Source organism: Heloderma suspectum, chromosome 2, assembly GCF_057233095.1.
Source record: "Heloderma suspectum isolate Gila_16-S chromosome 2, 16-S_ref, whole genome shotgun sequence".
Taxonomy (NCBI): domain Eukaryota; kingdom Metazoa; phylum Chordata; class Lepidosauria; order Squamata; family Helodermatidae; genus Heloderma; species Heloderma suspectum.
In genome coordinates this window covers 169,332,185-169,358,563 of record NC_139459.1, presented here as the reverse complement: position 1 = coordinate 169,358,563, position 26,379 = coordinate 169,332,185, and the positions used below count along the sequence as shown (strand labels likewise).

Below are 26,379 nucleotides of genomic sequence, written 5' to 3'. Positions count from 1 at the left end.
AAACAATTATTGTGTAATTGGGACCGTAATCTTATAGTAAGGATTCGGATGGTAAGATGCTGTGTGTTCTCAATATTATTTTACAGACTGGAAGTTTGGACACTTAAAAAGAACAATCTGAGGAAAATTGAATCCTTTGAAATGTGGATATATTGACACATGCTGAAACTACCATGGACTGATCAAGTGACACATGAGAATGTACTATGCAGAGTAAGCAAACAAACAGAATTGGTAAAAATCATCAAGAAAGTTACAATGCCTTGGTCATATTATCTGAGGCGAAAAATACACCATACTCCAGCTCATTATACAAGGGGAAATTGAAGGAAAAAGATCAATAGGATGAAGACAAACATCATGGTTAAAGAATTTGAGGGAATGGTTCAGCTGTACTTCTATACAACTATTCAGAGCAGCGGCGTCAAAAACGAAAATAGCTGTAATGATAGCTAACCTCCGAAAGGAGATGGCACCTTAAGAAGAAGACAAAACCACACAGATATCCTCAAGTTCAAAACTTCTCACCTCCTTCCAAGGTCTATATGTGCCAGTGAACTTCTATGGCCTTATTCACAGTTAATCCAAGGATGCAGTCTTGACTCGGTCCGTGTGATCACAGCGAGGGAAATAAGCAACAGTGGTGTGCGTGTGAGCTGGATTTCCCTAATTACTTTGGCTGACATAGCTTGCTGTGTTGTCCAAACCTGGGCAGCATGGCTTGATGGGGGGTGGGGAGGGGGAGTACCCTCAAATAACCCAACAACAGCCCATGGGCTTGTTAACCACACCGTGATCATGCAAACTGGGTCAATTTGTTGTGGTCCCTTGCTTGCTCCACCATGATGCAAAAAACAGAGTGTTGCAAACATGAAAAAAAAGTGTATGTTCTGATAATTCCTCCAAAATGTGAGTACCAGTACCTGATCCATCCAATAGGAATTGCAAAATCACAAACCCAGCTACTAGAACAGCTCCAAGTCTCCCTTCCCGCTTGCACTAGAATCTTGGTTTTTAGGACATTTAGCTCACAAAGCAGAACAAATATTATGGCTATATTCCACATATTTATGGGAACTTGAGACCAGTGGAAACTGGCCTCCTTCCTGAGATAGTGTACTTTGGACCAATTGTAAAGTAAGTTCTGTTTCTGATATAAGTATTCAAGGTAGCCAATCATACATTTAACTAGAGTATGGTTGCACCTTCTTAATGGTTCTGAACTTCCATTGCAAAAGAGCCAGACAATACAGACCAGTTGGGCTATTGTAAAAAAAGGGATGAAACTGGGAAAGTGGGTTGGAGACAAAGCCCAAGGAACTTGATTCCCCAGTAGGAGTCCAGAGCCCCAGACCATCTAGATCAGGAGTGGGCAACTTGTGGCCCTCCAGATGTTTTGGCCTACAACTTCCATCAGCAATAGCCAACACAGCCAGTGCTGCAGAGTGATGGGAGCTGTAGGCCAAAACATCTGGAGGGCCACAAGTTGCCCATCCCTGGTCTATTTGGTGCTGTTGGCTCACATCAGAACCTAAGTGTTCTCTAAAGCTCTACACTTGGGTCATACTTGCTTCCTGTTCAGTCTTCACAGCTCCCCCACCACCTGTGGGCTCAGGGCTAGTACCAGGCCAGCGCCATGCCCTTTGCTGCCAGGACTATTCCCCAGTGACAAGAAGGGCAGTCTGTATACATAGCCCTCACCTGGGGCCAGTTGGGGGTGTGTGTGTTTGTGTAGGCTGTATTTCGTACTGCAGCAGTTTTTTCTCTCTAAGGGCTACTATTTGTAGAGTAGCACATTCTCCATAAACATTGGCAATGAAACCAAATGGAAATGACTTAAGTGTTTAGTTATGCATTGTTCAGTAGGCTCTGAACTAGAAGGAAAGCAAACCAATCTAAATGCCAACTAGGGATGCAGCCTAGAGATTTGCTTTGTTTCATTTATTATTACATTTATATCCCACCTTGTTCTCCTCGTGGAAGGAACCCAAAGCAGTACACATGGTCCCCCTCCTCTCCATTTTTTCCTCACAACAACCCTGTGAGGTAGGTGAGGCTGAGAGTCAATGACTGTCCCAAAGTCACCCAGTGAGCTTCATGACTGACTGAGGATTTCAACCTGGGTTTCCCCAGTCCTAGTCTAACACTCAAACCACTACGCCCCACTGGCTCTGTTAACATCTCCCCAGCAGCTGCCTTTCCTCCCTGTTGTTTCCACTTTGGAAGTTTATGGGAACTATCTCAGTATTTGGGCAGGCAGGCCACCTGTATTTTAGACTCCTTGGAGCTTCGAGTGGGATCCCCTCCCACAACTGTTTTTGCATGCAGGGCTGGGCGGGGCGGGGGGGGGGGATTCTGAGTGAGAACCAAGATAAAGCAAGAGGCACAGAGATGAGTCAGAAGGAGGCTGGGGTAAAGGAAACAACTTTCCTGAAGCAGTTTTAGTTTAGACAGAACTGACAGCTGCTCCATACTGCTCTTGCTCTACATAGGTAGCTGGAAAACCGTCGGTCTTTCCGAGTGATCCTTTATTTGTGCCACAGTGGCTAAGATGCCAGCTCTCCTACTACTGAACATGGCTGTCCTCAGCTTCTGGCTGCCTGTGGGTGAGTCCCAAATATATTCAAGACTTGTCATCCACCAACAGGGGATGAATTGCAAACTGCCTAATCTGTGGTCATTTTGGCTAGTAGGATCTGGAAATGGGCTTAATCTAAGAGCCCAAAATAAAAAAAAAAACGGGGTCATGGAATTCCGTGTAGGGAGTCTGCCTTTGTGTGAATTTCACTGGTGATGCTCTCACTTGCATGCAGGGAAGTGTAGGTAGCTCTTGTGAACACCTTCACATGTCCAGCTTTATAGTGTGTAGGAAACTCTGAGTAGCGGCTTCCCACAGTAGACGTATGTGACAAAAGACATGTTTGTCACTTCTGATGCAATGCCCCTTTTAACAGGATGAGGTGATTTTTTTTGCAAGGAAGTGGTAAACAAGGTGGATACTTGTTATGTAGGGGGATACTTGTTATGTAGGGTGGCTCTATTCTCCCTCGACCTCCCTGCCTCCTTCCCACAACGGGGGAAAGAGAAGCGACTTGGCTTTGCTGCACACAGGTTTTATAAACCCGGTTCAAACCGTAGACAGGAGGCTAGAGTAGGTGGGGAAAAGCAAGCAAGCCGCCCACTCCTGCTAGCACTCCCCCCTAAACATGGCCTCCTCCCCCCCTCTCTATTCTGCTCACAGCCCTTGTCTCACTGCCCTGGCCTGGCATTTGCTTTCTCACGTATCCCAGATGCTGAGAGGTTCCCAGGTGGTGGGATGGAGAGGTGTGGAGAAGGTACTGCCAATAAGGAGATGGCACTTCAGGCATGTTTTCAGGGTAACTTTCATAGGGGTCGGTGAGAGAAGGAAGGAAGAGGGGCAGAGGAACCGCGCCTCGGGCAAATGCTGGAGAAAGCAGGAATGTGCAACTGGAACAGCTGGCAGCAAGCCCAAGGGTTTCAAGCAGCCCATACTCAGCAGCACAGTCCTCTTAGAGCTGCCACCCAAGGCAGCGCAGGTGGTATTACTTGCCGGCAGTAAGGCAAGGCAGAGGAGTTCAGTATGGCATCGGGGTATTTCTTGGGTGAAGCGGGCAAGAAACCCCCCAGTGTAGACTGTGGTCTGTATGTACATTTGGAACACAAACCACAGTTTGGGGTGATGTCTGAAATGAGGTGGTAAGTGGAGATGAGCCCCTAGATGCAACATGGAGATGTAAACCTCACCTAAAAATAACGGGGAAGGTTCTGTGCTTGTTCCATGCATAGTCAGGGCTTAGTATCAATCCAAAGGAGTTTCTCAGTCCACAGAGCCTGATTTCAGTGCCAGCCAGACCTCTGAAAAGTGATAATGCAGAGTGACTTTACCCATGTTAGGAGCGCTTTAATCGGCCTACCCATCCCCTTTTAGATTAAGGCAAGTTGTTGGCATGCATGGGTGTGCCTTTCAGGCAGGTCTTGTTTAAAGACATTTTCACTGTAAAACACGTGTAGAATAGCAGTGTTAGGCCATTAGGATCACACACACACACACATACACTTTGCTCATTACAGTGTGCAAACTGAATTAAACCCCGAAGGAGTACTGAAAAGAATCTGACCTTGGCAACTGCGGCCCATCATGGAGGGAGATGGCTTGGTCCAGTTATCCATGTCCTGGAAACATCCAGGTTAGATTACTGTCATGTGTTGCCCATGGAGCTGCACTCAGAAAGCATCTGGAAACTACAGCTGGTTCAAAATGTGGTGGCCAGGCCAGGTTGTCGTTGCATGTGAACCAGGTCATAGTCAGAAGTGGCCAGGCCTAGCTGGGACTGACTGCCACCAGCAGTCAGCGTCACATCATGCCAGCATGTAAAGAAATTCAGTCACTACCAGTGTGTCTCATGTTCAGTCTAATGTGCTAGTTTTGAACCTTGAAGGCCTGAATGACCTGGGACCTAGGGATCCAAAGGACCACCTTCTTTCACACAAACCTGCTCAGATATAAAGATCTCCACTGGAAAAAAATTCTGGGTGCAGCCTGATAGGGCAGCCATGAAACTATCACTCCTGCTGTCTGGAGTAGCTGGCAAGAGGAGGAAGCCTTCCCTGGGTGACTGAGAACGTGGAGCAGCTATGCTTGACTCTGGGGAAGGCCTTTATCCACTGGTCCTGAGGTGGGGGTGTGTGATGCCCTGGAGGCGATCACTCTGAAGGGGAGGATGCCGAAAGGGGGGGTCACCCCTTCGGAGGGACGCTAGGGCCACCCCCCTAACATCATGGCCAATTAGAGTCTTTGGTGGGGGATTGGTTTCCTTCTTAGGGTCTGAGTATTTGCCTGCGAGGGATGATATGTGGCCAGGTGCGGGGGGCTGGAGGGGTACCAGTCGGTAAAGTGACAGGTAGAGGGAGATAGGGCATTGGGGGGAGGGTTAGCCAGGTAAGTGGAATGCTGCCCAGATAGCTAACGCTTGCACCGTGTTACGGTCCTCCCCACATCCGCAAGTTTGGTGGCTGCCCTATCAGGCTGCACTCGGGTCTCTGGATGCTGCTTTTAAATGCCAGATCAGTGCATATTAAGACCTCCCTTATCCATGATTTATTAGTGGATGAGGCAGCTGATCTGGCATGTATAACCAAGACCTGGGTAGGCAAACAGGGAGGAGTTAGTCTTTCCCAGTTGTGCCCACCGGGACACTTGGTTCAGCATCAGGGTAGACTTGAGGGCCAAGGAGGGGTGGTTGCTGTGGTCTAGAAGAATTCTCTCTCTCTCTCTCTCTCTCTCTCTGTCTCTGTCTCTGTCTCTCTCATATTCCAGGCTCCCTGTCCATCTGTCTACTAGTCTGGAGGGTGTGCATCTTGTGTTTGGCCATCAGGACAGATCGGGGATTCTACTGGTTTACTGCCCACCCCACTGTCCAGCTGTCTTGCTACCTGAGCTGACAGAGGTGGTCTTGGATGTGATGCTGAGGTCACCAGGTTGCTGGTTTTGGGGGACGTCAGTGTTCATGCCAAGGGCATCTTGTCTGGGGTGGCTCAGGATTTCATGGCCTCCAACATGTCATCAGCCCAACACATGTAGCAGGGCACGCTCTAGACTGGGGCTGTCTTCACACCTGGCATTTTATTCCACTACAAAACATTCCTTTTGATTCCAATTACTTTTCGGGATTTATGCAATGGCCCTGTATGTCCCCCCGCACTATATCTTTGCATGGCTGGGCTGAGCTGCATGGAACAATCAGGACAGAAGGGGGCTGCTGGCTCCATAGCCCCTCCCCTGATCATTGGTTGCTGTAACATGACTGATGGCTCTGCCCCATCCCTCCACTCCTCCACAGCAGGAGGGGAGCTGGAAGTGATCTGGATAGCAGGCTATGGGAGCTGGTCCCCTCCTTCCTCCGAGGGAGAAAGAGCCTTCTCGGTGGCTTACCCCAAGGTTGCTGGCGCTGCTAGTCCTTCTCTGCTAAAAATGTCAGTGTGTGATGGAATTAAATGCACTATATTGCTTGCACTACTGAGTTGGAAGGGTATACCGATTTCCAGGTTCCCAACTACAGAAGTAAGAAATCCACAAACGGATTTGTATACAGTCAATGCACCATGCCATCCCTAGCAGCCCCCCACCCCACCCCAGGTGACTTCTTCACAGGGGACACCTTCATTAGACCTGGCTTGCTTCCCCCCTCGCTGTTGTTGCTCTTCCCCCATATTCTGGCTTCCCAATGACCCTGCAAGGGGGGCTAGGAGAAGAGATAGTGGCTGGCTAGGTGGGAGGGAGTACTATGGAAAACCTCCTTAGCATCACTGCCTTATCTAAAACAACTCTACACCCCAAAAGGAAGCTATTAAATTGACCATTCCAAGCTCTGCATGATGAATTTATTCAGGGGAGGAGAAAAGGCACTTTTAATACCCATTGAAATGCTAACTGTCAAGCCTTTCTCCTGCATTGTCAGGGGTGCCTCTGAGCATTGGCAGTGGCAGAGTAGCTCAGATTCCAAAGAGGAACCGCAAAACGTGGGGGAGGAACTTTCCCAGACTCTTCCAGACAGGGAGAGACAGACTCCTCAGGCTTCAATAGTCCAGCTGGACGGAGAGGGCCTCTCTTCACATACCCCTGTGAGAGACAGCGAACAGGAAGAGGTGGGGCTTGGACAGCCTGAATTCTTAGACACCAGGTGCAGACGCAGAGCCAAGAGAGAGATGGCAGGGGCAGAGCTTAGGCGATCTGCCTGATTGGTCTGGCAGGAACAGCTACACGTAGAGACCTCACGAGATAGAGGGAGATCCCCCCCCTCCTTAAGTTAGGAAAGCATGGCCACCTTTTCTCAAACGGTGGGCAACTTTCAACCTTTGTAGCTTCCCTTTGAACTCCCTGAAGGCATTTCCTTTGTAGACTGTGAGTTACTGACAATTTGCATCTGTATGACCCGTTGAAGTAAAAATTAAAGAGCCGTGGATAGAAGCCTCTTCGCTGTGTTTTGATTTGTCTATTTGAAGTTCAGCAAGGACAAAAGGGAACCCTGACATGTGTGGCTGAGAAGGGAGACTCCCCCATCCACCCTGGGAGGAAAAAAGCCCATCAAACTGGTGAACAAAAGGGAGAAGAAGCAGTCAGTGAATCAGTGGGAGGGGGAGGTTCCAAGTAAATGCACTGAAGGGGATGCACTCCTTTGCATACCTACTCAGAAGCAAGCCACACAGTTTTCAATGGCACTTACACCCAGGAAACGAAAGTCTTACAGCCAATGAGTTTACTCAGAAGTAAGCATTTCTGTGTTCAAAGGGATCTCGGAGCCAGTACTGGAATGGGAGAGAGGCGGAAACGGTCCCTGGAAGCCCGGTCAGTGACCTGCCCCACTTCCCACCAATTTGTTGTCATGACAATGTTATTCAACACCGCCCAGCAACACCCCCTAGCACACCCCCACACAAAGTGGAAAAAGGTGCTAAAGGGGAAATACACAGGGGGGAAATGACGATTCAATTGCAAGCACAGAAAATGCCAGCTTTTCCACGTTCTTAGATAACACAGGAAGAGGGAGGGGAAGTTGTGAGATAGCAGCAGGAGAGCAGTGGCATCATCTAAAGCTCCTGGGAAAACCAGTGATTAAAGAAGAACGATTCTGCTAAAAAAACCCTCAGATGTGAAGAGAGCCTTGGTGTTTTCAGCTGGTTATGAGGATGATGATCTGAAGGTGGGAGATTTTGAATTCGTCCCTTTCTCATGGTCAGATCACCTGCTGTTGAGGTTTAGACTGATGGCAGCTTTTCCCCTCTGGAAGGATGAGGGACCTATTAAGATGGTCTGCCCCAAGGCTAATGGATCCAGATGGTTTCTAGAGAGCCCTAGGGGGTTTCCTGCTTGATATTGCGCTCCTGTCGAAACCCTGCTCAATCTGTGGAAAGCAGAAATGACCCGGGTGGTTGACATGATTGCTCCGAAGTGCCCTCTCTGCAGTAGAGCTCATATAGCTCCATAGTATACCCCATAGATGAGAGTGATGAAACAAAATAGGAGATGGCTTGAGTGCAGATGGAGAAAAGCTTCTAGTGGATGCAATGGAACACTGGTGTGTGCCTATGGTCAGGTATATCCAGAGGCAGTGGGGGTGGCAAAGAAACATCTATTGGATCCTCTATTGGATCCTCTATCTGCCACCCAGTGGAGCTTTTGAGAGTTGTCCAGGCTGTATTACATGCTGGCCCTAAGGGCAGTGTAGATCCGTCTGAGGCCCACTGTAATACATTTGCTAGGCACTTCCAGGATAAAATCTCTTGCATCTGCCGGGACTTAGATTCCAGTGACACAGCAGGAGAATCAAGTGAGACATCCAGCCTTGTCCAGTTTTCTTGGAGGCATTCAGTTGGTAGAGCTTGAGAATGTTGACAAGGTGCTTGGACAGGTTTGTTGCAACCACTTCCATACTGGATCCTTGCTCCTTTTGGCTTATAAGAACCACAGGGAGGGAACACCCAACTGGCCAGGGTGGTGATTAATGCCTCCTTGTGAGAGGGAGTGGTCCCAAACAGTCTGAAAGAGGCGGTGGTGAGACCACTCCTGGGGGGTGTCTCCATGGTCGATTTGCTGCGAGCTGGCTCCATTTCAAGGATTTTAGGGTACATGACGTCGTGGCCATTCCACAGCCATCCTGGAGCTTTTTATGGAAAACCCAGTTTTCCTGAGGCTGTTTTAAGTCTGATTCTTTCCCACAAGTCAGGTTCTCCATAGTATAGTTGTTGTGTGCCCCAACACCCACATTTACCTCAGGTATGCTAGCCCTGCCAGGGGTGTGCCTTTCACCATGACCCTGGTCGAGGGGTGTTTCCTGTCTCTGTGTTTCTCGTCCTGTGTTTTCCAGCACAAACCAATTAGTGTCTACTTAGAGGTAACTCCCATTGTGGTCAGTGAGGCTTGTCCCCTGAATGCGCACTTCAGAATTTACAGAGATCCCCCCCTCAATCAAAATAGCGCTATCGTGAAGTCGCAGTTCTCCATTGATTGGTTTATTGCTGTTCAGAAGTAACTAATTTGCACCTTCGATCGTGCGCAGCATCAGGCTAGAAAAGGGGCTGCTTTCCTGTCTCTGTCTTTCCCACGACGAACACATGTCTACTCAGAAGTAACTCCCATTGTGTTCAATGAGGCTTATCTTTGATGTTTACTCCCTTTCTTTTGAGAAGTAATTAATTTGCAGCTTCACTCCTTTGCAGCATCCGGAGCTTCAAGGGAAAGGAGAAGGGGGATTAGGAAAAGGGGTGGTTGGAGCCAGGGTGCTTGCTTCAAGTATTCACAGGGTTAAGTCTCCTGAAGGGTCTGAAGTGCTTTGCCAGCTGTAAGAAAGTAGTTAAAGCGGAGCCTGGCTGGCAGAGTTGGGGGCTTTGACAGAGGGAGAAGGAACTACAGCTGTATTTATGTAATGTATCTTGCTGTAAGGAAGTAATTAATGCTGGGCAGGGGGTGGGGAGAGAGAAGGAGAGTGCTTTTGGCAAGACACAGGAGGAAACTTCCCAGGATTTTATAGAAGGAGAAAGGGTGAGGGAGGGAGAGCCTGGACGGGGGTGGGGGAGCCACTCTTATTGGTTGAGCAGCCCCTGCCAGTCAGATGATGTTCACTCCGACCCCCCAACCTCCCGCCAGAAGTATGTTCTGTCAAGCGACTTATGTTTGTGTGGTGCGCTCGCTCGTGGAGCGCTGCACGGACCAAAGTGCACCAAAGCCAACTCCTAGGAAAATCGGGATAATCCTCCATTCGCTTCTCCTTCCGTTGTCATGGAGAACCCCCCTGAAGTAATCCTCTCTGGACCAGTGGCAAATGTTCCTTTCCTGGGCAAGGTCCCTGAGTGGCTGACCTCCAGCATGGGGTTCCTCAGGGGTTGTTTTTCTCTCTCATGCTATTCAGCATCTACATGGAACCACTGAGTGGGGTTATCTGGAGTTTTGGAGTGTGCTGCCCTCAATATGCCGATGACACACAGCTCTACTTCTCCTTTTCATCTTAATCAGGTGAGGTTGTCAATGTGCCAGATCAGTGCCTGGCTGCAACGATGGACTGGATGAGGGTTTATAAACTGAAGCTCAATCCAGACAAGACTGAAATGTTACTAGTGGGTGGTTCTTCTGACTGGATGAAGGGTAGGCTCAGTCTGTTCTGGATGGACTCCCCTGGAAGATACAGGCTCATAGCATTTTCCTTGAGCAGGTTCTTAGCTTGGGGGTTCTCCTGGAGCCATTCCTGTCACTTGAGGCTCAGGTGAACTCAGTGGCCCAGAGTGCTGTCTACTAGCTTTGGCTGGTGGCCCAGCTATGCCCCTGTGTAAACAGGGATAACCTGACTTCAGTAATCTATGCTCTGGTATCCTCCAAGAAGCCTCCAAGTTAGATTACTGCAATGCAGTCTACGTGGGGCTGCCCTTGATGACTGTTTAGAAGCTGCAGCTTGTGCAAAATGTGGCAACCAGATTAATAACTGGGACTAGAAGTTCTGAGCAGATAACACCAATTCTGGCCCACTTGCATTGGCTGCCTGTATGTTTCCAAGCTCAATTCAAGGTGCTGGTTTTAACTTATAAAGCCTTACATGGCTCAGGACTGCAATATGTGATGGAGCGCCTCTCCCAGCATGAACCTACCCAGACACTACGATCAACACCCGATAGGGATGTCAGAGAATTCCGCCACGGATCTCAGGGAGGCTGAATGCCAGTGCATTCGGCCCCCTGAAATTGGTGGCGGAACGGCCTGCCACCCCCCGCCACCCCCGGGACGAGACTTACCTGGGGCGGATCTTCCGACCGGCTGCCGCCGCCACCAACATTTCCAGTTTTTTTAAAAAAAGACATGGTAGGCTATGTAAAGATTTACGTAGCCTGTCACGGCTAGGTTTAAAAAAAAAAAACCGTGATAGGCTACGTAAATGTTTACGTAGCCTATCACGTCTGACTTAAAAAAAACACAAAACCACGCGTACGCAAATGGCGGCGGCTATGGCCGCCGCCATTTGTGTTCCTTATTTTGGCACGTCTTAGTCTACGTCAAGATTTACGTAGACTAAGATGGCGAAAATAAGGGGAATGCAAATAGCGTAGCGGCCGCTACGCTATTTGCGTTCCCCTTATTTTTGCCGTCTTAGTCTACATAAATCTTGATGTAGACTAAGACGTGCCAAAATAAGGAATGCAAATGGCGGCGGCCGTGGCTGCCGCCATTTGTGTACGCGCGTTGTTGTTGTTGTTTTTTTAAGTCAGACATGATAGGCTACGTAAACATTTACATAGCCTATCACGGCTGACTGCAGGGACGCAAACGGCGGTGGCTACGGCCACCGCCATTTGTGTCCCTGCTAGCCAGCGGCCGGATGTCCGGCTGCTGGCGGAGCTGGTTGGCGGCTCCGCAGAATCCCTGCGGAGAGGAGCTGGCCGGCCAGGATTCCGGGGGGAGGGACGGAACGCCTCCCCCCCACCATCAACATAATCTGCGAACAGGTAAGTGACTTTCGTACATCCCTAACACCCGAGGCCTTCCTCCGAGTGCCGCCTCCAAGGGTGGCTCGGAAGGTGGCAACAAGGGAGAGAGGGCCTTCTCATTGGTGGCCCCTCGATTATGGAACAATTTCCCCAGTGAGGCCTGCATGGCAGCAACACTGTCAACTTTTCCACACCAGGTTAAAACTGTGCTCTACTCCCAGGCATGTAATGGCACTGGATGGGGCATTTATATCAGCTGTCTTTAACAGGTCTAGTATCTTACTGAAATTATTTTTAGCTGTTTAAAGTGTTTTAAATTTTGTATACTGAAATGTTATGCTGTGTCTTATTATCTTGTATCTGATTTTGTTTGCGATTTTGTGAATTGCTGTGAACCGCCCAGAGATCTTCGGCTGTTGGGCAGTATAGATACGAAATAAATAACTACAACAACTATGGGTTAATTAAGAATCGGACACGACTGAATGACTGAACAACAACAACAAACCACAAATACCCCAGGGAGAGAACCAATGTTTTGTTCTTGGGTTGTGAACTCTGGGTTATTTTAACTATGAACTGTTACGTGTGAACCCAGAACCATGGGTTGCTTATGGGTTGTTTCACCAGGCAACAGAGGCAGCAGGCAAGAGTGGTAAAAAAAAAGTCTGCTCTACATGCCAATAGCATAGCACCACAAAGGCATTTGGGATACTGGGAGGGAGTGGATGAAGGCGGAAGAGGGAAACACAAACAACCCAGGGCTTGAAAATGCAACCTGCTCTTTGCACAATCGTTTAGCAGAGAAATCATGGGAAACTCTGGCTAAGGCAACAACTCATACTCTGGGTTGTTGTTATGTATAAACCAGGTCACTTGCTATGTCTAGGAGAGTGGGCTGCAGATGTTGAAATTTATTAAATTTATGAAGTGCCTCAAACAAATTTATCTAGGTGCCATACAAAACATAATAACACAAACATACAATTAAAATCCCAATAAAAAAATCAACAATATAAGACTAAGCATACCAACACAACTGAAATGACCATCAGATATAAAATTTAAAACAACATTGCAGGGACTAAAATAATAAAACTGAAACACTAAAAATATTATAATATTTTAAAATACTTTAAAAGTTTGCATGCCCCTACAAGGGGGATTCTATAAGGCAGAAATGGGAAAACTATTTTCCTTGGAGGATCACATTCTCTTGTGGGTAATTGGTTGGGAGCAGGGTGTCACACCCAAGCAGTGGGTGGGGCCAGAGCTGAAAGTGGGCAGGGCCACCCCTTTTCTCTTTCTCTGCCACCCCTTCTCTCTCTCTCTCTGCCATTCTGATCTCATACTTTCAGTCTCCCCCCCTTTCTCCCCCCTTTCTCCCCACCCAAGAAACTGCAGGGGGCGGGGGGGATAAATCACTCTTGCCAGAGGCCCTAACTGAGTTGACCACTGTCACCATCCCACCTTTCTCACCATTCAGCAACAACTAGGGATGTATGAAAGTCACTTACCTTTCCGCGGATTATGTTGATGGTTGGGGGGAAGGTGTTCCGTCCCTCCCCCCGGAATCCTCGATGGGTGGGGAGGCGATCCGTTCCTCCCCCCTCGGAATCCTCCATGGCCGGCTGTGCTCCGCAGCAGCTCCGCGGAGCAGCCGGCCAGGCCCAGGCCAGAGCTGTCCGCAGCCGGATTTCCGGCCACGGAGGGCTCTGGGTAACCCCCCCCCCCAAAAAAACGCGTACGCAAATGGCAGCGGCTATGGCTGCTGCCATTTGCGTTCCTTATTTTTGGCCCGTCTTAGTCTACGTAAATATTTACGTAGACTATGACAGCGAAAATAAAGGGGAACGCAAATAGCATAGCAGGCACTATTTGCGTCCCTTTTTGATTCGTCGTTTTAGCCTACGTAAATATTTATGTAGGCTAAAATGGCGAATCAAAAAGGGATGCAAATAGCGCCCGCTACGCTATTTGCGTTACCCTTACTTTCGCTGTCTTAGTTTACGTAAATATTTACGTATGTGTTTTTTTTTTTTTTACCCAGCCATGATAGGCTATGTAAAGATTTACGTAGCCTATCACATCTTGTAAAAAAAAACAACAAACCCGACAACACTGCAAATGGCGGTGGCAGCGGCCAGTAAGTCATCCGCCCCAGGTAAGTCTCGTCCCGGGGGTGATCTGCAGGGGTGCGGGGGGTGGCAGGCCGTTCCGCCACGGAGTTCGGGGGACCAAATGCACTGGCATTTGGCCTCACCGAGATCCATGGCGGAATTCTCTGACACCCCTAGCAACAACCCTTCAAATAATGTCTGAGAACTACCAGTTCATGCTTAACCGAGTAGATAGTAATTTTAGAGGGGAGGCAGGAAAGACGTTACTAAAGCATTGATTCAGTTCAGTTCAAATGTACTTGTTTTGGCCATTGGCCACAGCAAAGTTATAGCAAGCTACTACATACATATATTTTAAAAATTAAGCCTTAAAAAAATAAACTTCATAGATAAATGTAATAATAAATATCATCACAATAGTCCAGAAGACAGCCAGGAATATGAGTCTTAACAACATGAGCTGGCACTTTTTGGCCAATGTTAAGGTGAAGCTAGGCATTTTTTAGGGTAACCCACTAATGCTCATTGGCTAGGAAAATTGTCACTTTTTGAAAATCCAACCAATTATCACAACTTTCCAACATCTGGGAGAGAAACCTGTTTCAAATACACAGTTATAGAAGAACTGAATAAATAATGAATACTGTCCTCAACCTCTCCATCACCATAAAGTTGTACCTTATAAGGAAATATTCTGATATCTCACTTGAAGTGTGGTGGAAGGCCTAAGAAGGTTGAATGCATTTCTCAATGTGAAATAATGAATTACAGTGGAACACTGCTGTTAACCATGGCATACTAAGGAACAAAGTTGGCCTTAGTTAAAGTAGCTGATCATGAAGGCTAGCTAGCTTTTTGACTTTTTATCAATGTTATTTTTTGCAGTATTGGCCTTGGAATATAGAAAACAATTAAGTAAAAAACTGAATCAGCATTAATAAGATGATGACCTTAAAAGCTGAAAGATGGCCATTTACATTTTGTGCTCGGAGGACACTTCTCAGGGTCAGGAGCAATGAGGGCTTATTGTGCAGTGTGTATTTTAAAAAAGCCAATATTGGCCTTGGAATGTAGGAAAAAGTGAAAGACTGAATCAGCGTTAAAGATGAGGACCTTAAAAGCTGGAAGATGGCCTTTCAAACTTCGTGCTCTGAGGAAATTTTTCAGGGCCAGGGCAACGAGGGCTCTCTCTCTCTCTGGCTGGATCTACACTTACTGCCTTTTTTCGCTTCCAGTGAGGTTTCACCGCCCGCCTTTCACACTACACAGTAGCCGCTTCGAATTGGAACCGGAATTTCCCACTTCCGTGCTCCCGCTTTCAATACCCTAATATTCCGGTATTTCCCCTTAATGTGCTCTGATTTTCTGCCTTCGCTACCGTATCCGGTCGTAGTCCCCTCCCCCGCCTGTCCATATGTGGCGGTGTTTGTATTTCCCTCCTGTCCAATCACAGCTCTCGACGGCCCCATGTCTTCTTCCGGCTACCGATCGCATAGCTTCCTCAGCAGCCCCCATTGCCTCAGCAACAAGCAAAGGGCTGGATGTGTGTGCGTGCTTGTCTGATCTCGGAAGCTAAGCAGGGTCGGTCCTGGTCAGTAGTTGGATGGGAGACCACCTGGGAATCAGACTTCCTGCACTGAGTAGGGGGTTGTTGTATCCCTTCAAATGAGATTAAGTTTTACCCCCTCCTATCCCCTGCTCTGGATGTTTTGTTTTTAAATTAAGGCATTATCCTTGCAGAATCGGGGCTTCTCTGCGATGTTTTTTTTTCTAATTCAGGCATGATCTTCGAAGATTCGAAGTTGTAAAGCAAACAACAGTTTGGCAAACAACCCAGGAACTCATGGTTTGTTGGCTTAAAACTCTTGGTCGTTTCTCCCTCAGCACCCGAGAGTGCCAGGTCTGCACATCACACCAAACAACCCAGGAACAGTTGTTCCTGGGTTGTTTGCTAAACTGGATGCAAAGCAGAAGCAAGTGGGAGGCAGTGAGCTCACTCCCATCCAGCCCTGACCAACCATAGGTTGGTCATTACGTGAAAAACTATGTCAAAAGATCTTGTCTTAGGTTCTCGATTGGGCCTAGTTATTCTTAGGGAGGCCCAAGACATTTTGGAGCCTGAGGCAGAAAATCCAAGCAGTACCCTTCACACAGGCAAGTGAATATGGAGGCATAATCCTCTGGGATGTTCTCCTGTAGGAGCCCTACTGAAAGAAATTCATAGCTCCAATTCATTTCAGTGGGGATTGCTCAGGTAAACACCTTAATGGATTGAGTCCCATGGGTGAGATCTCACTTTCTGCCACGCTTAATGGAACCCCAAATCCACCATGACATGGCAGGGCGGTTTCTATTCCTAGCATTCCTGAGCAAGGTTTCTAGTATGGAAAATGAATTTGTAACTGGCAAGTACGTTAACAACCAGACATTTCAGTTCCTGCCCGCAGCCTACCCAGATGATGTAGAATTCATTGACATAATTGGCATATGTATATCAGTTTGTTTTCCTTTAACAGAACATAAAAATATGAGACCATGCAGCAGTATGTGTGTGGGGGGTGTGGGTGGTAAGCCACACAGGATGTTTTGTCATAAATTCACCTTCCTTTAAGAGTGGGTAAAGAGCAGAAATGCAAGAATAGTTACTAGCTTTAGAAATGATACAGGAGTGCTATCGTCCATAGCCTATAACCTTTAAATGTTTCAAGAAAAAAATTATCTCAAAATCCTATCAAGGTGACATAGGCAATTTCTGTCCTGGAATCCTTAGTGTGATCCTTAATGTGTAGGAACAGGCAGATCATCAGTAAGAGAAAGATGCTCTGCACATGCTCAGAGGTGCTTCTCTTTATTATACAACATTCTTTTATATGTGTTTCTTTAAAGAAGAGCCACAGACATAGATGGGAGGGGGTGGCGCCCAGTGATTAATGGAGGAAAAGTGGGGCTCCTGAACCAAGACCCCCTCTAAGGAAATGTAAATTAAATATGAATTAATGTTAATAAAATACCTATTATTTATTTAGTACATTTCTAATCTGCCCAATAAGTAATGTCCCCTCGTCAGATTACAAGCTATATCTATGTAATCATTACCATCTTTAAAGCTCTAAATAGCTTGGGGCATAAATATCAGAAAGAACGCCTCTCCCATGTCATCCTCCTGCGCAGATCTTCAGAGGAAGCCCTTCGCAGAGTACCATTGGTGGGAGAAAGGCATCATGCATATATGAAAGAGATTCCCCCAATGATCCCCTGCCTCAATGGGCCGTCTTGTCAAATGGACATTGCTACCTCTTGCTTGCTTGACAGGCAGAGGGCCAGGAAGCATGCAGGCCGGCGCATCTCCTGCTCCTCACCACCATCACCACTGACCAGGCTAGAGCAAGAGACAAGTGAACGAGAAGGCTGCCATGCTGAGGAGGAGGAGCACGTCCAGGGGGCCCTTATCAGTGGGCCACTGCTGGGGTGTGGGGACTCGGCAGCTGCCCGACAATGCCTACCATGATGCCGGCCCTGGATATAAGTCTGCAGCGTCGATATGCCTTACGAATGGTGATGAAATCATATCGCAGCACATTGTTTGAGCAGTGCTCCAGCTGGGGTGGCCCCAAACCTTCTCCGTATCCTGCTGCTTGCTCATCTGTTTTTATCCTTTCTTCTTGCAGTGCTCCCTTGTGATGTGACCATCCACCCCAAGGAGACTGCTGTGGTGTTTGGGGGCTCTGTGAATCTGAACTGCACCTTTTCGTGTCCTAACTACACTAAAATGGAATGGGAGACCTCTCTTAAAGGACTGAGCGAGACGGGAGATGGGTGGACTTCTCTGAGCATCACCAGTGTGACTGAATGGACACTTCAGCCTTTATGCTTGGTCAGCTATGGAGAGTCTGAACAACGCCTGACCGAGGCAGTAATCTATGTTTACCGTAAGTATTCACAGAATTTCAGAGCTGGGAGGTATCTGGAGGCCATGCAATCCTACCCCTCCGCCCATATGTAATTCCTAGAAAAGACAGAGGCCCAGCTGGACGTCATGAGCAGTATCAAGAAAATTCAAACCCCATTCTGTGCTCAAACTAAAACGCAGCAACATTTATGGGAATGTACTTGTTTTGTTTTGCCTGACCTCGATTTTGAAAGGCTTAAGGCTCATGCACATAAGCACAGACATCATGTGATTACTCAGCATGTGGTGACTGGAATAGCAGAATGTCTGAAGGGTTTCACCTGAAAAGCACCACGCCAGAGGTGACACGAACATTTTATCTGGCTTGTTGGCTCATTCATGTTTCGACGTCATCTGTTGATGTAGCAGTCATCTAATGATAACTGTAGATGTAGAATTCTGTCAGCCCACAGCATAACACGTCTTCCCCAGCCTGGTGCCTTCCAGATGTGTTGGATTGCAACTCCCATAATTCCTAGCCAGCACTGGCATTGGCTATGCCACTGGGAATTATGGGAGTTGCAGTTCACCACATCTGGAGGGTGCCAGGTTGGGAAAAGCTGGCAAAACGGGCCTGCATACAGGAGAATACATAAGGAATTCAGTGGGGTAGCAGCTCTGGGAGAAACCTCCCTAATCTCTCTGTGAAGGTTTTTTTTCTGCTCTTGTTGTTTAAATGATGGGGTCATGTGCAGATTCCCAAGGTTTTTTTGCTCTCTTATTTAAAAGAATTAGAACCAAGGAGGGTTTGAACCATTAAGGGCACAATCCTATGCATGTTTAGAGAGAAATAAGTCCCTCAGCTCCCAGCATCCCCCAGGCAGCATGGATGGCTGGGGGGTGCTGGGAGTTGTAGGATCTATTTCTCTCTAAACGTGTAGGATTGCACCCTAAACATATGTTTTACTTCTGTATAAGATTGGGTTCTATTACGATTTAAACAGCTTTATAACAATAAATATAATTATGCTTCCACACTTGGAATTTTAAGATTTAATCAAGTTGTAGATCATCTGAAATATGACTAATGTAAGCCCCATTCATTTAAATGAGTCTAGTTTAAGTAGCCCCAGTAATTGGATTCTACCAATCTCTCCCCACACCCTGCCCACCTCCTCCAGCCGAACAAAGACTAGTAGCTATTAATAGTGGCATGCCCAGTGCTTGGCAATCTACCCTATTTCTGTTGTCCCAAGACCAACTAGACAGCATGTCAGGGAAGCATGAACAGCTTCCCAGAGTTAGGGTGGCCACAGAAAATCAGTCAGGTACCCTACACAGTTCAGAAGCAGGGTCATTAGGCAGTCCCAAAAGTCAGGAAACAGAGCATCAGTCACAGGGTATGGTTCTGGAGACAAGGTACACAGCAGAAGCTGGATGGACCAAGTTGTTCCAACCCTGGCTGGCTTTTCAGTGAAGGTTTTAAACTTCAACGCCTGCTGGACCCAGAGCTCAGCTATGGTAATCAAGCCTCCCATTCCAGAGCCTTACTCCTGAGGAGTCACTTTCTCCCAAGGAGACCTTTTCTGGAGGCGAACACTCCTTCGCACAGGGGCCTTACTTGCCTGTCACTTGAGGCAACGGTGCTCCCGGGGGTCAGGGGGTTGCTCAGCCTCTGCCTCAGAGGCAGAGTCCCTTTCTCCTGACAGGGATGGCCCTGCAACCACCTCCCCCGAGGGCTCAGGCTCCTGTGGGTCTGGTGGCACTCCTTGGTCTGGGGTACCCTGGGCTTCTGGAGCCTTGAGGTCTTCCTCTGAGGAGGAGGACTCCAGTGGGGTCATGACACATGAGTTGTTCGTTGAATCGTGGGTTTGCATGTTGTCTGAATGCAGCACGTTTTCGGCAGGGTGGGTTCTCATGTTGTTGTTGTTGTTAATAATAATAATAATGGTGGTGGTGGTTGTGGTGTTGTCTGAATGCAGCCAGGGTGGCTTGTTAACCGCGTCATATGGCTTGTTAACCACGTTGAACAACCCAGCAAAAAACCATGGGTTCTCAAGGCGGCTTGTTTGAGAAAATAAATAAGGCACATTGCATGGTTAACAAGAAACCTTGGCTGTGTTCAGACAATATGCTAACCCACGGTTCAACAAACAACCCATGGTTCAATAGCAGCCACACCCAACCCCTGAGTATGGGTTAGCATGTTGTCTGAACAGCCCCATAGGGTTTAACAGCCCCTGTCTCCACCATTGTTCATCTCTCAATCTCTGCCTCTGATGCTGCTTTTCAGGTAAAAAAATCACCATACTGGGCGCCTGTGCACAGATCTCCTGCTTATTGTCTCATTTGGCTTGCTTGAAGGCAGCAGAACCAGAAGATCCACTGAGCCCCTGTAGAACTGCCATTCATGGTTGGTGGGTTGTGTTCAGCTCAGGTCCCAAGTTGTTGAGGCCTTAGGCCCTGCACTGGTTCTCTAGATGTGAAGATGTGTTGTTTTTTTAAAAAAGCAACAACAAAGGAATCCTGTTTCTCCAGCACTTGAGATGGCTAAGAGCAATAAGCTGAGATTCCTAAGTGCAAGAATGTTACGTCCCTCCTTGAGGAATGGTGAGGCAGCCGTCTCAGGTGGCAGAGTGGGCAAGATAGACAGATCTGACCCGGGGGTACCATCCACCAGGACACCTCATTGAAATGAACAGCAGCTATGCAGGAGCACCTGTGTGGGAGACGGTCCCAAGGGCTTGTGCTCCATGCTAATTAGTGAGGCTGTGGGCGACAACTGGATTTCCCACCTTAGAAACCAAATGATGTTGGGCCAGCCTTACTGAATTCACATGCCATGAATTCATCCATAACAGACTCTTCAGCCAATCTCTAGCATGCTTTCATACTGTATGAAAGTATCATACTCCATTAGCTTGTGATGGCATTACTAGATCCAGAAGGCGAGAAGTCTAAGATCTCCCAGGACCCTTTGACCGACTAGGCTCCACTGACCTTCCCACATGCTGATTATCCATAACTTTGTTGTCCCCACCACAGAATTCTCAACTCTGGATATCTACCTGGCTTCTGAGATGGTGGATGGTTGCTCAGAGAGAATCATATGCAACATCTCTAGCTTGAAAGTGGGAGACTCCATCCCACGTAACATCAACATTTCCCTGAGCAGAGGTGGTAGCATCCTGAACAGTAACCATGGCAACCTGTCCGTGGAATACAGCTTTGTAGCTAGTCTTCAGCAGCATCATGGGGCTGAGATTCTCTGTGTGGCCTACGTCCAGGTGGGCCCGGAAGTGCTGAAAAAAAGTTCAAAGCGAATCTTGAAGATTATGGGTAAGCTCCACTGGCTGGGTAGCACATTAGCTTTGCCTACTGCATGCACTGCTTGAAGGGTCAGGGTGGGAGCAGTTGGGGCTCATGCATCTCTTACCATTTGCTCTGGCCTGGAGGGCAGTGAGGCTTACTATGGCCACTGTCTGCTGGTCTTTAGGTCTCCCATAGCACTTTCATTTTTAGTATATCAGGGTACTTCTAGACATCAGCTTTCCCAATGACTGGGCAATGAAGGAGTTAAGTGTCTGTAGTCCTGAGGTCCATGTTATGCCTGTCTCCATGGTATGACAGCTGAAAGGCAATAGTGGGGCCTTTTCCTGGGCTGCTGTACTCCCTTTAAATGCAAGTATAGCCAGTGCTGAAAAAAAGTTCTAAGCGAATCTTGAAGATTATGGGTAAGCTCCATTGGCTGGGTAGCAGATTAGCTTTGCTTATTGCCTGTACTCAAAGGGTCAGGGTGGGAGCAGCTGGGACACATGTATCTCTGACCATGTGCTCTGGCCTGGTGGGCAGTGAGGCTCACTATTGCCAGTGAGGCTCATAGGCCAGAGACAGACAATTGTTTCTTAAGAGAGCTGAAGATGATGCAGCCATTGTTGCCTATAGTACAATGTTGTCCCATTGCTGTATCTATTCAAATGGGTATACAGTTTTTTTGAAGCCTTCGAACACTGGAAAAGCTGTTCGATGATTGTGCCCATGAATGAGTGAGCAAGAACTCATTTGTGGAACCTTAAAGACTAATGTATGCCTAATTGGTTCCCTCTACCCAATACAGGAGAAATAACAAGGAAATATGTTTTCTAATGGTAGGGCAATAAGACAAACCAACATATGGGATTTTGTAGTTAAAAACAAACAAACATTTATTTAATCCAAGAGTTATATGTTATTATTAATCAATCTATGCTTGGTCCTAAACTACCTACTTACTCTACCCCTTCTAAATCCTATTCCCAAAGCCCCTCTCACTAGATGTAGCTTCTTCAGTCCCTAAGGCCCTATCTAATCTTCTAGCTGTCAGTTCCTTCTTTTATAACCTCAGAATCCTTGCACACACTCAGGGCCCTCCCACCTTTCACTCCCTCCCTAACCCTCTATTTCACCCGGGACACATCTAACAATGCAAACACATACATCAATATAACAGGCATATGTAACAGTGGACACAGTGAGCAAGAACAACAAAGAGTTTTGTGGAACCTGAAATGAATGTATTATGGCATAAGCCCACTTCATCGGCCTTTACCATATCACCTTTAATTCTCTGGAAAGAATAAACACCCAACAATGTATGTGTCCCGCCATACAGCTAGGCCCTGCTTACCTTCCTTTCCTGTGCTGACTCTGAGCAGATGGAGACATTGGCTAAGTGGGGAACTTCTCCATATGGTTCTTGGAACTCTGCAAGGTTAAGTGAGAATAGGAGAGCATGGACTGAGCTCTTTCCCCCTGTTTGGCTGTCCAAAAATGGGGACGTGGGGAGGGTGTGGTCAACACTGTAGTGTGGCATGCTGACTTCTGGCTGCCACAGCTGGAGTGGCTGCTGTCTACTGGTCTTGAGGGTCTCCCACAGCTATTTCGGTTTTACTATGTCAGGGTTTTTCTAGACATCAGCTTCCCCACTGAAAAAATGATCAAACTGCCCCCAGTCCTGAGAATGTGTTATGCCTGTCTCCACGGCATGACAGCTGAGAGGCAATAGTGGGGCCGTTTTCCTGGGCTGCTGAACTCCCTTTAAATGCAAGTGTAGCCAAAGCTTCTGCAACTCATCACCGCCTTCATTTTTTATTGCAGCCAGTCCTTACAATGTCAGCGTCTCAACAAATGTCAGGACGTTCAAAGCTGGTGCGAACATTGTGGTGACATGTGACGCAAAAGGAAAGCCCTTTCCGGAGTTTTTGTGGGATCTCCCCTCCAAAGCTCGTGTGGCATTCTCAGACAGCAATAAGACTGTGACAGTCCCTTCAGCTGAAAGCTCCCATAACGGGACTTATCGATGTCTAGCATATAATGTTTATGGCAAGGGTTCAGCGGAGGTTGACATCCTCTTTGAAGGTATGATGAATATGGCTCTCTGGCTTTGTTTTCCAAATTTACATCTCCTCTTCTTTCACCCATGTCCAAGTTTGGGCTTACTGAGGAGACCTGCAACTGAAGTTTTGCCTGGAGTGAATCTGAACGCACGTTTGGTGGTGGGTTGGCCATTCTTCAGAAGAATCATCTGAGGAATGTCAAGGAAGGTCAGAAGAGATGAAGACTGATCAAATTTCATGGGGGAAGGGGTTGCACCTCTCAGCTCCCTCATGGAGAGAGAGAGCTGCAGCAAAAAAAAAATGTGCTGTCAAAGAGTGCTCTCTAGAGCAAGAAAGGGGAGATGCTTTCTGAGGGTCACTGACACACCAAGCCCCAAGTTCAGAAGAATTTCCCAGAAAGGAAAGTACATCCTGGAAGACGTCAGGTAGTTGTGCCCTAATGGCTTCTCTCCAAGAGGCTGATTCCAGGTGGGTGACCTCCCTGTCTGTGCAAATGCTGCAGATTGAATGGCTGCACTAAAGCCAGCGACTGCATCTCTGGCCCATTCATTCCACGTTTTGAAAGGGCACAGGGAGAGGTGGCCTTGCCAGGAGCCCTTGTGGGGAGGCTGCTCCAGGCAGCAGACATAGGCCCCGTCAGAAGCATTAGGGTGGTATTGCTGGACCTGAACCCTGAGGTACTGTAGGGCCTTGTGTGGCGGAGGCAAAGTGAAAAGCAATAAAGTCATGGAATTCGGCATTTGGATGCTTTTGACGCAGGGCAGACAGGGCCTCAGGAGAATAGCTCCGTCAACAGTGATTAGCCATAATAGCGACATGGAACCTTCATGTTCAGAGATGGCCAGCTTGTTTGCTTGACACAGCATCCCAATGTGAGTTAATGTCACCCCCGAGGAGCAGCGGTGTGTGCCGGCCACCATTAAGAATACGGAAGGACTGATCAGGGGGTGTCATGGGCTGTCGTATTGTGCAAATCCCCCTGGCGGAGGTTATTTGGGGGTTAAACAACCCTCGCATAGCCCTCTCTGACCAGTTTTGCACGACACAGCAAACCCTGGTCGTGGGTTCTGTATTCAATCATAATGGCACCCAGCACGTGCCACGGTACCTCAAGGGTTACTTAACCCAAGATGGGCTGCCGTGTCATGCAAACCGGGTCAGTATAGCTCCACAGACCTCCATATTTCAATCGTTTGTCAGAATCCAACAGCAGGATGGCCATCACATCCCCTCTTCCCTTGTGTGCCTCCCAGGGGCATCTGAGTGGACACTATTGGGGGCAGGGGGAGAATGGTGCTCTAAGATGGACTTGGAGTGGATCTCGTTCCTGCTAGTCAGTTTCCATCAGTCATAGTGGCCCCCAGTGGTCCTGAGACACTTTTTCTTGTGCCTCTCTAGCCAAATACCATCACATATCCCCTGTCATCTCTTGCAGAGAAGTCTCGCAGCTGGATCACAGCCGTGGTGGTGGTGTTTTTGCTGGCCGTGGTCTTCACGGGTGGCATCTTCTGGTACCACTGCCGAAAATGAGGACGGCCAATTGGAAAGAGGGGAGGCCTGGAACCCGTTTGTGATACAGGAGGCCGAGACTGCTGCAGATGCCTCTCGTGACCAGCCACAGCAGAAGCAGTGATGAGAGGGCGTCTTTGCTGCAGTTCCAGACTCTGTGGAGGTAGCGGCAACTGGACAGCATCCCTACAGCACCTGATCTCCTCCATCCAACTTCTGCTCCCTGGCGACAAACAAAGCAAACTAAGATAAATTATGCACTTTTCAGCTTACATCATTGATACAGGTTGCTGAATGCAACTTTCCATGGCAGAGGATTTGCAGATGTAAGTAGGCTCTCCCCCCCGCCCTCCTCCTGCTCAGATGCGGCCTGCCCAGGCTGCTCTGGGTTAAAAAGACCGCCGAGGAAAGAATCGTGGAACTCTGCGTAAGAAGCAATGTAAGCCTGAAGCTGCAGTCTTATACACACTTAACCGGGAGCAAGTCCCATTGAACACAGCGCGTCTCATTTCCAAATAAGTAACCATGCCCAGGACTGTGCTGGTGACCTTTTGAAAAAGAGGCTTTCCCACTGGGATGGGGGCGGGAGGATAAAAAAATCACCACCCTGGAGAAAATTCTGCCCTTCGTGGTTCCAATCCAGTTGTGAGTATGTGGGTACTGATTCTTGGCCTAATCACTTTCATAAGTTTAACAGCCAGAGCAGAGAAGCTAGCATTATCATTTCCTTTTCGTTTATTAATTGCCTGCATTTATGGATGCCTTTTTTGTTCTGTGTTCTACCAATAAAAATATCTGTATTTGGTTAAAAGTTTTAGACTGGTGTAACTCTGCAAGCTTACGTGTCATGCCAGGTACCTAGATGCCTGAGTACTGTTACTGTTTTGAAGAGTGGGTATTGTGCCTCTTTCTGGTCTGCATTAATTCATCTTTAAAAGAACTGAGTTGTGTGTGTCTGTTTGGACCACATTAATTTTTCTTTAAGGAAGGATTTGTGATTAATTCATGATCATTCCTTTAAAAAGCATTTTCTCTCTTTTTGTGGCAGTGGTTTGCCAAATTTTATGTCTGTAAAAAAATCCTGTGCAAAAGATTGCTGGCTAGTATTCAGACCGATATGCAAAGGGGTGGATTTTTGTATGTTCTAAGAATATGCTACTGTGTCCCAGGGCTGCTTTTCTGTGAGACTCTGAAGATCTTCTTCTCCTCCTTCACAGTATTGGGCTTCTCTACATGCGGTTTTTATTGTGCGCTCATGATTGGTCACTCATGTTTTTTTGCGGGTCCTCTACACAACATCGTCAATCCAGGGGGTGTCTCCTGAGCTTTCTGGATGGGGAAAATGTGGCAATAAATGTTTATTGCACTTTAAAGCACTCCAACTTTGAAGCATTTGATTTCCTTGTGAGCTTACTATTTCCTATTCCCCCCCCCACACACACACACACCGTACGTACTGTGTATCAGCCTGAAAATCCCCATAATAATGCATCTGAAGAAGTGGGCTATAGTCCATGAAGGCTTATGCCAGAATGAATTTGTTTGTCTGTGTCGTTTGTGCTGTTAATAAAGTTTCTTTGAGTTCATGTAGAAGATGGAGGTACATGGGTGGGGCATATGAGAAGCCAGAGGACGTTTTTCAGATTGAGAATGTTTCGTATGAGTTACAAGAGTTGGCGTCAGTCTTCAGGCTCCCTCCGCAGGGCCTGTATAAGATCAGTCTCCAAGAGGGGAGCTGGATGCATCTTGTTCCTAGTGCACATCCACGTAAATGGGCGCACACAGTAGTGCAGTGCACACAGATGGCCGCTTTACATGCTTGGGAGGCTCATTATTTCACTGTGCATAACAAACACTCTCTTCCAACAACCTAAGAGACGACTTTATACATGGACTTCACCAGACGGTCGACACCGAAATCAGATTGACTACATCCTTTGTAGCCAAAGGTGGCGGACATCTATGCAGTTGGTAAAAACAAGACCTGGAGCTGATT

At 47.6% G+C, this 26,379-nt stretch overlaps 1 protein-coding gene across 6 annotated transcripts; it reads left to right on the top strand.

Annotated features, from left to right (window-relative positions):
* Positions 1-1,551: 1,551 nt before the first annotated feature.
* On the top strand, positions 1,552-25,972 carry LOC146353182 (vascular cell adhesion protein 1-like). 6 transcript variants are annotated; one of them, XM_084835895.1, is made up of 5 exons: positions 1,552-2,606; positions 17,279-17,539; positions 20,545-20,838; positions 22,636-22,896; positions 24,310-25,972. In XM_084835895.1, exons 1-5 carry the CDS (start codon positions 2,552-2,554, stop codon positions 24,402-24,404), a joined length of 966 nt encoding a protein of 321 aa, XP_084692021.1. In that variant the 5' UTR covers positions 1,552-2,551; the 3' UTR covers positions 24,405-25,972. The 6 variants fall into 6 exon arrangements, with proteins under 6 accessions (XP_084692021.1, XP_084692020.1, XP_084692023.1 ...); XM_084835897.1 differs by lacking the exon at positions 1,552-2,606 and adding an exon at positions 9,927-10,030 and having other exon boundaries at positions 24,310-25,785; XM_084835893.1 differs by lacking the exon at positions 1,552-2,606 and adding an exon at positions 16,938-17,165 and having other exon boundaries at positions 24,310-25,784.
* The last annotated feature ends 407 nt before the right edge of the window (positions 25,973-26,379 follow it).

What these genes read in the sequence shown, in the direction of transcription:
- LOC146353182 (XM_084835891.1), top strand. Translation starts at nt 17,024, where the DNA reads ATGCTGAGGAGGAGGAGCACGTCCAGGGGGCCCTTATCAGTGGGCCAC. An exon ending in GGCAGTAATCTATGTTTACC is followed by an intron (nt 17,540 to 20,544) that starts GTAAGTATTCAC and finishes TCCCCACCACAG; the next exon opens with AATTCTCAACTCTGGATATC. An exon ending in GCGAATCTTGAAGATTATGG is followed by an intron (nt 20,839 to 22,635) that starts GTAAGCTCCACT and finishes TTTTTATTGCAG; the next exon opens with CCAGTCCTTACAATGTCAGC.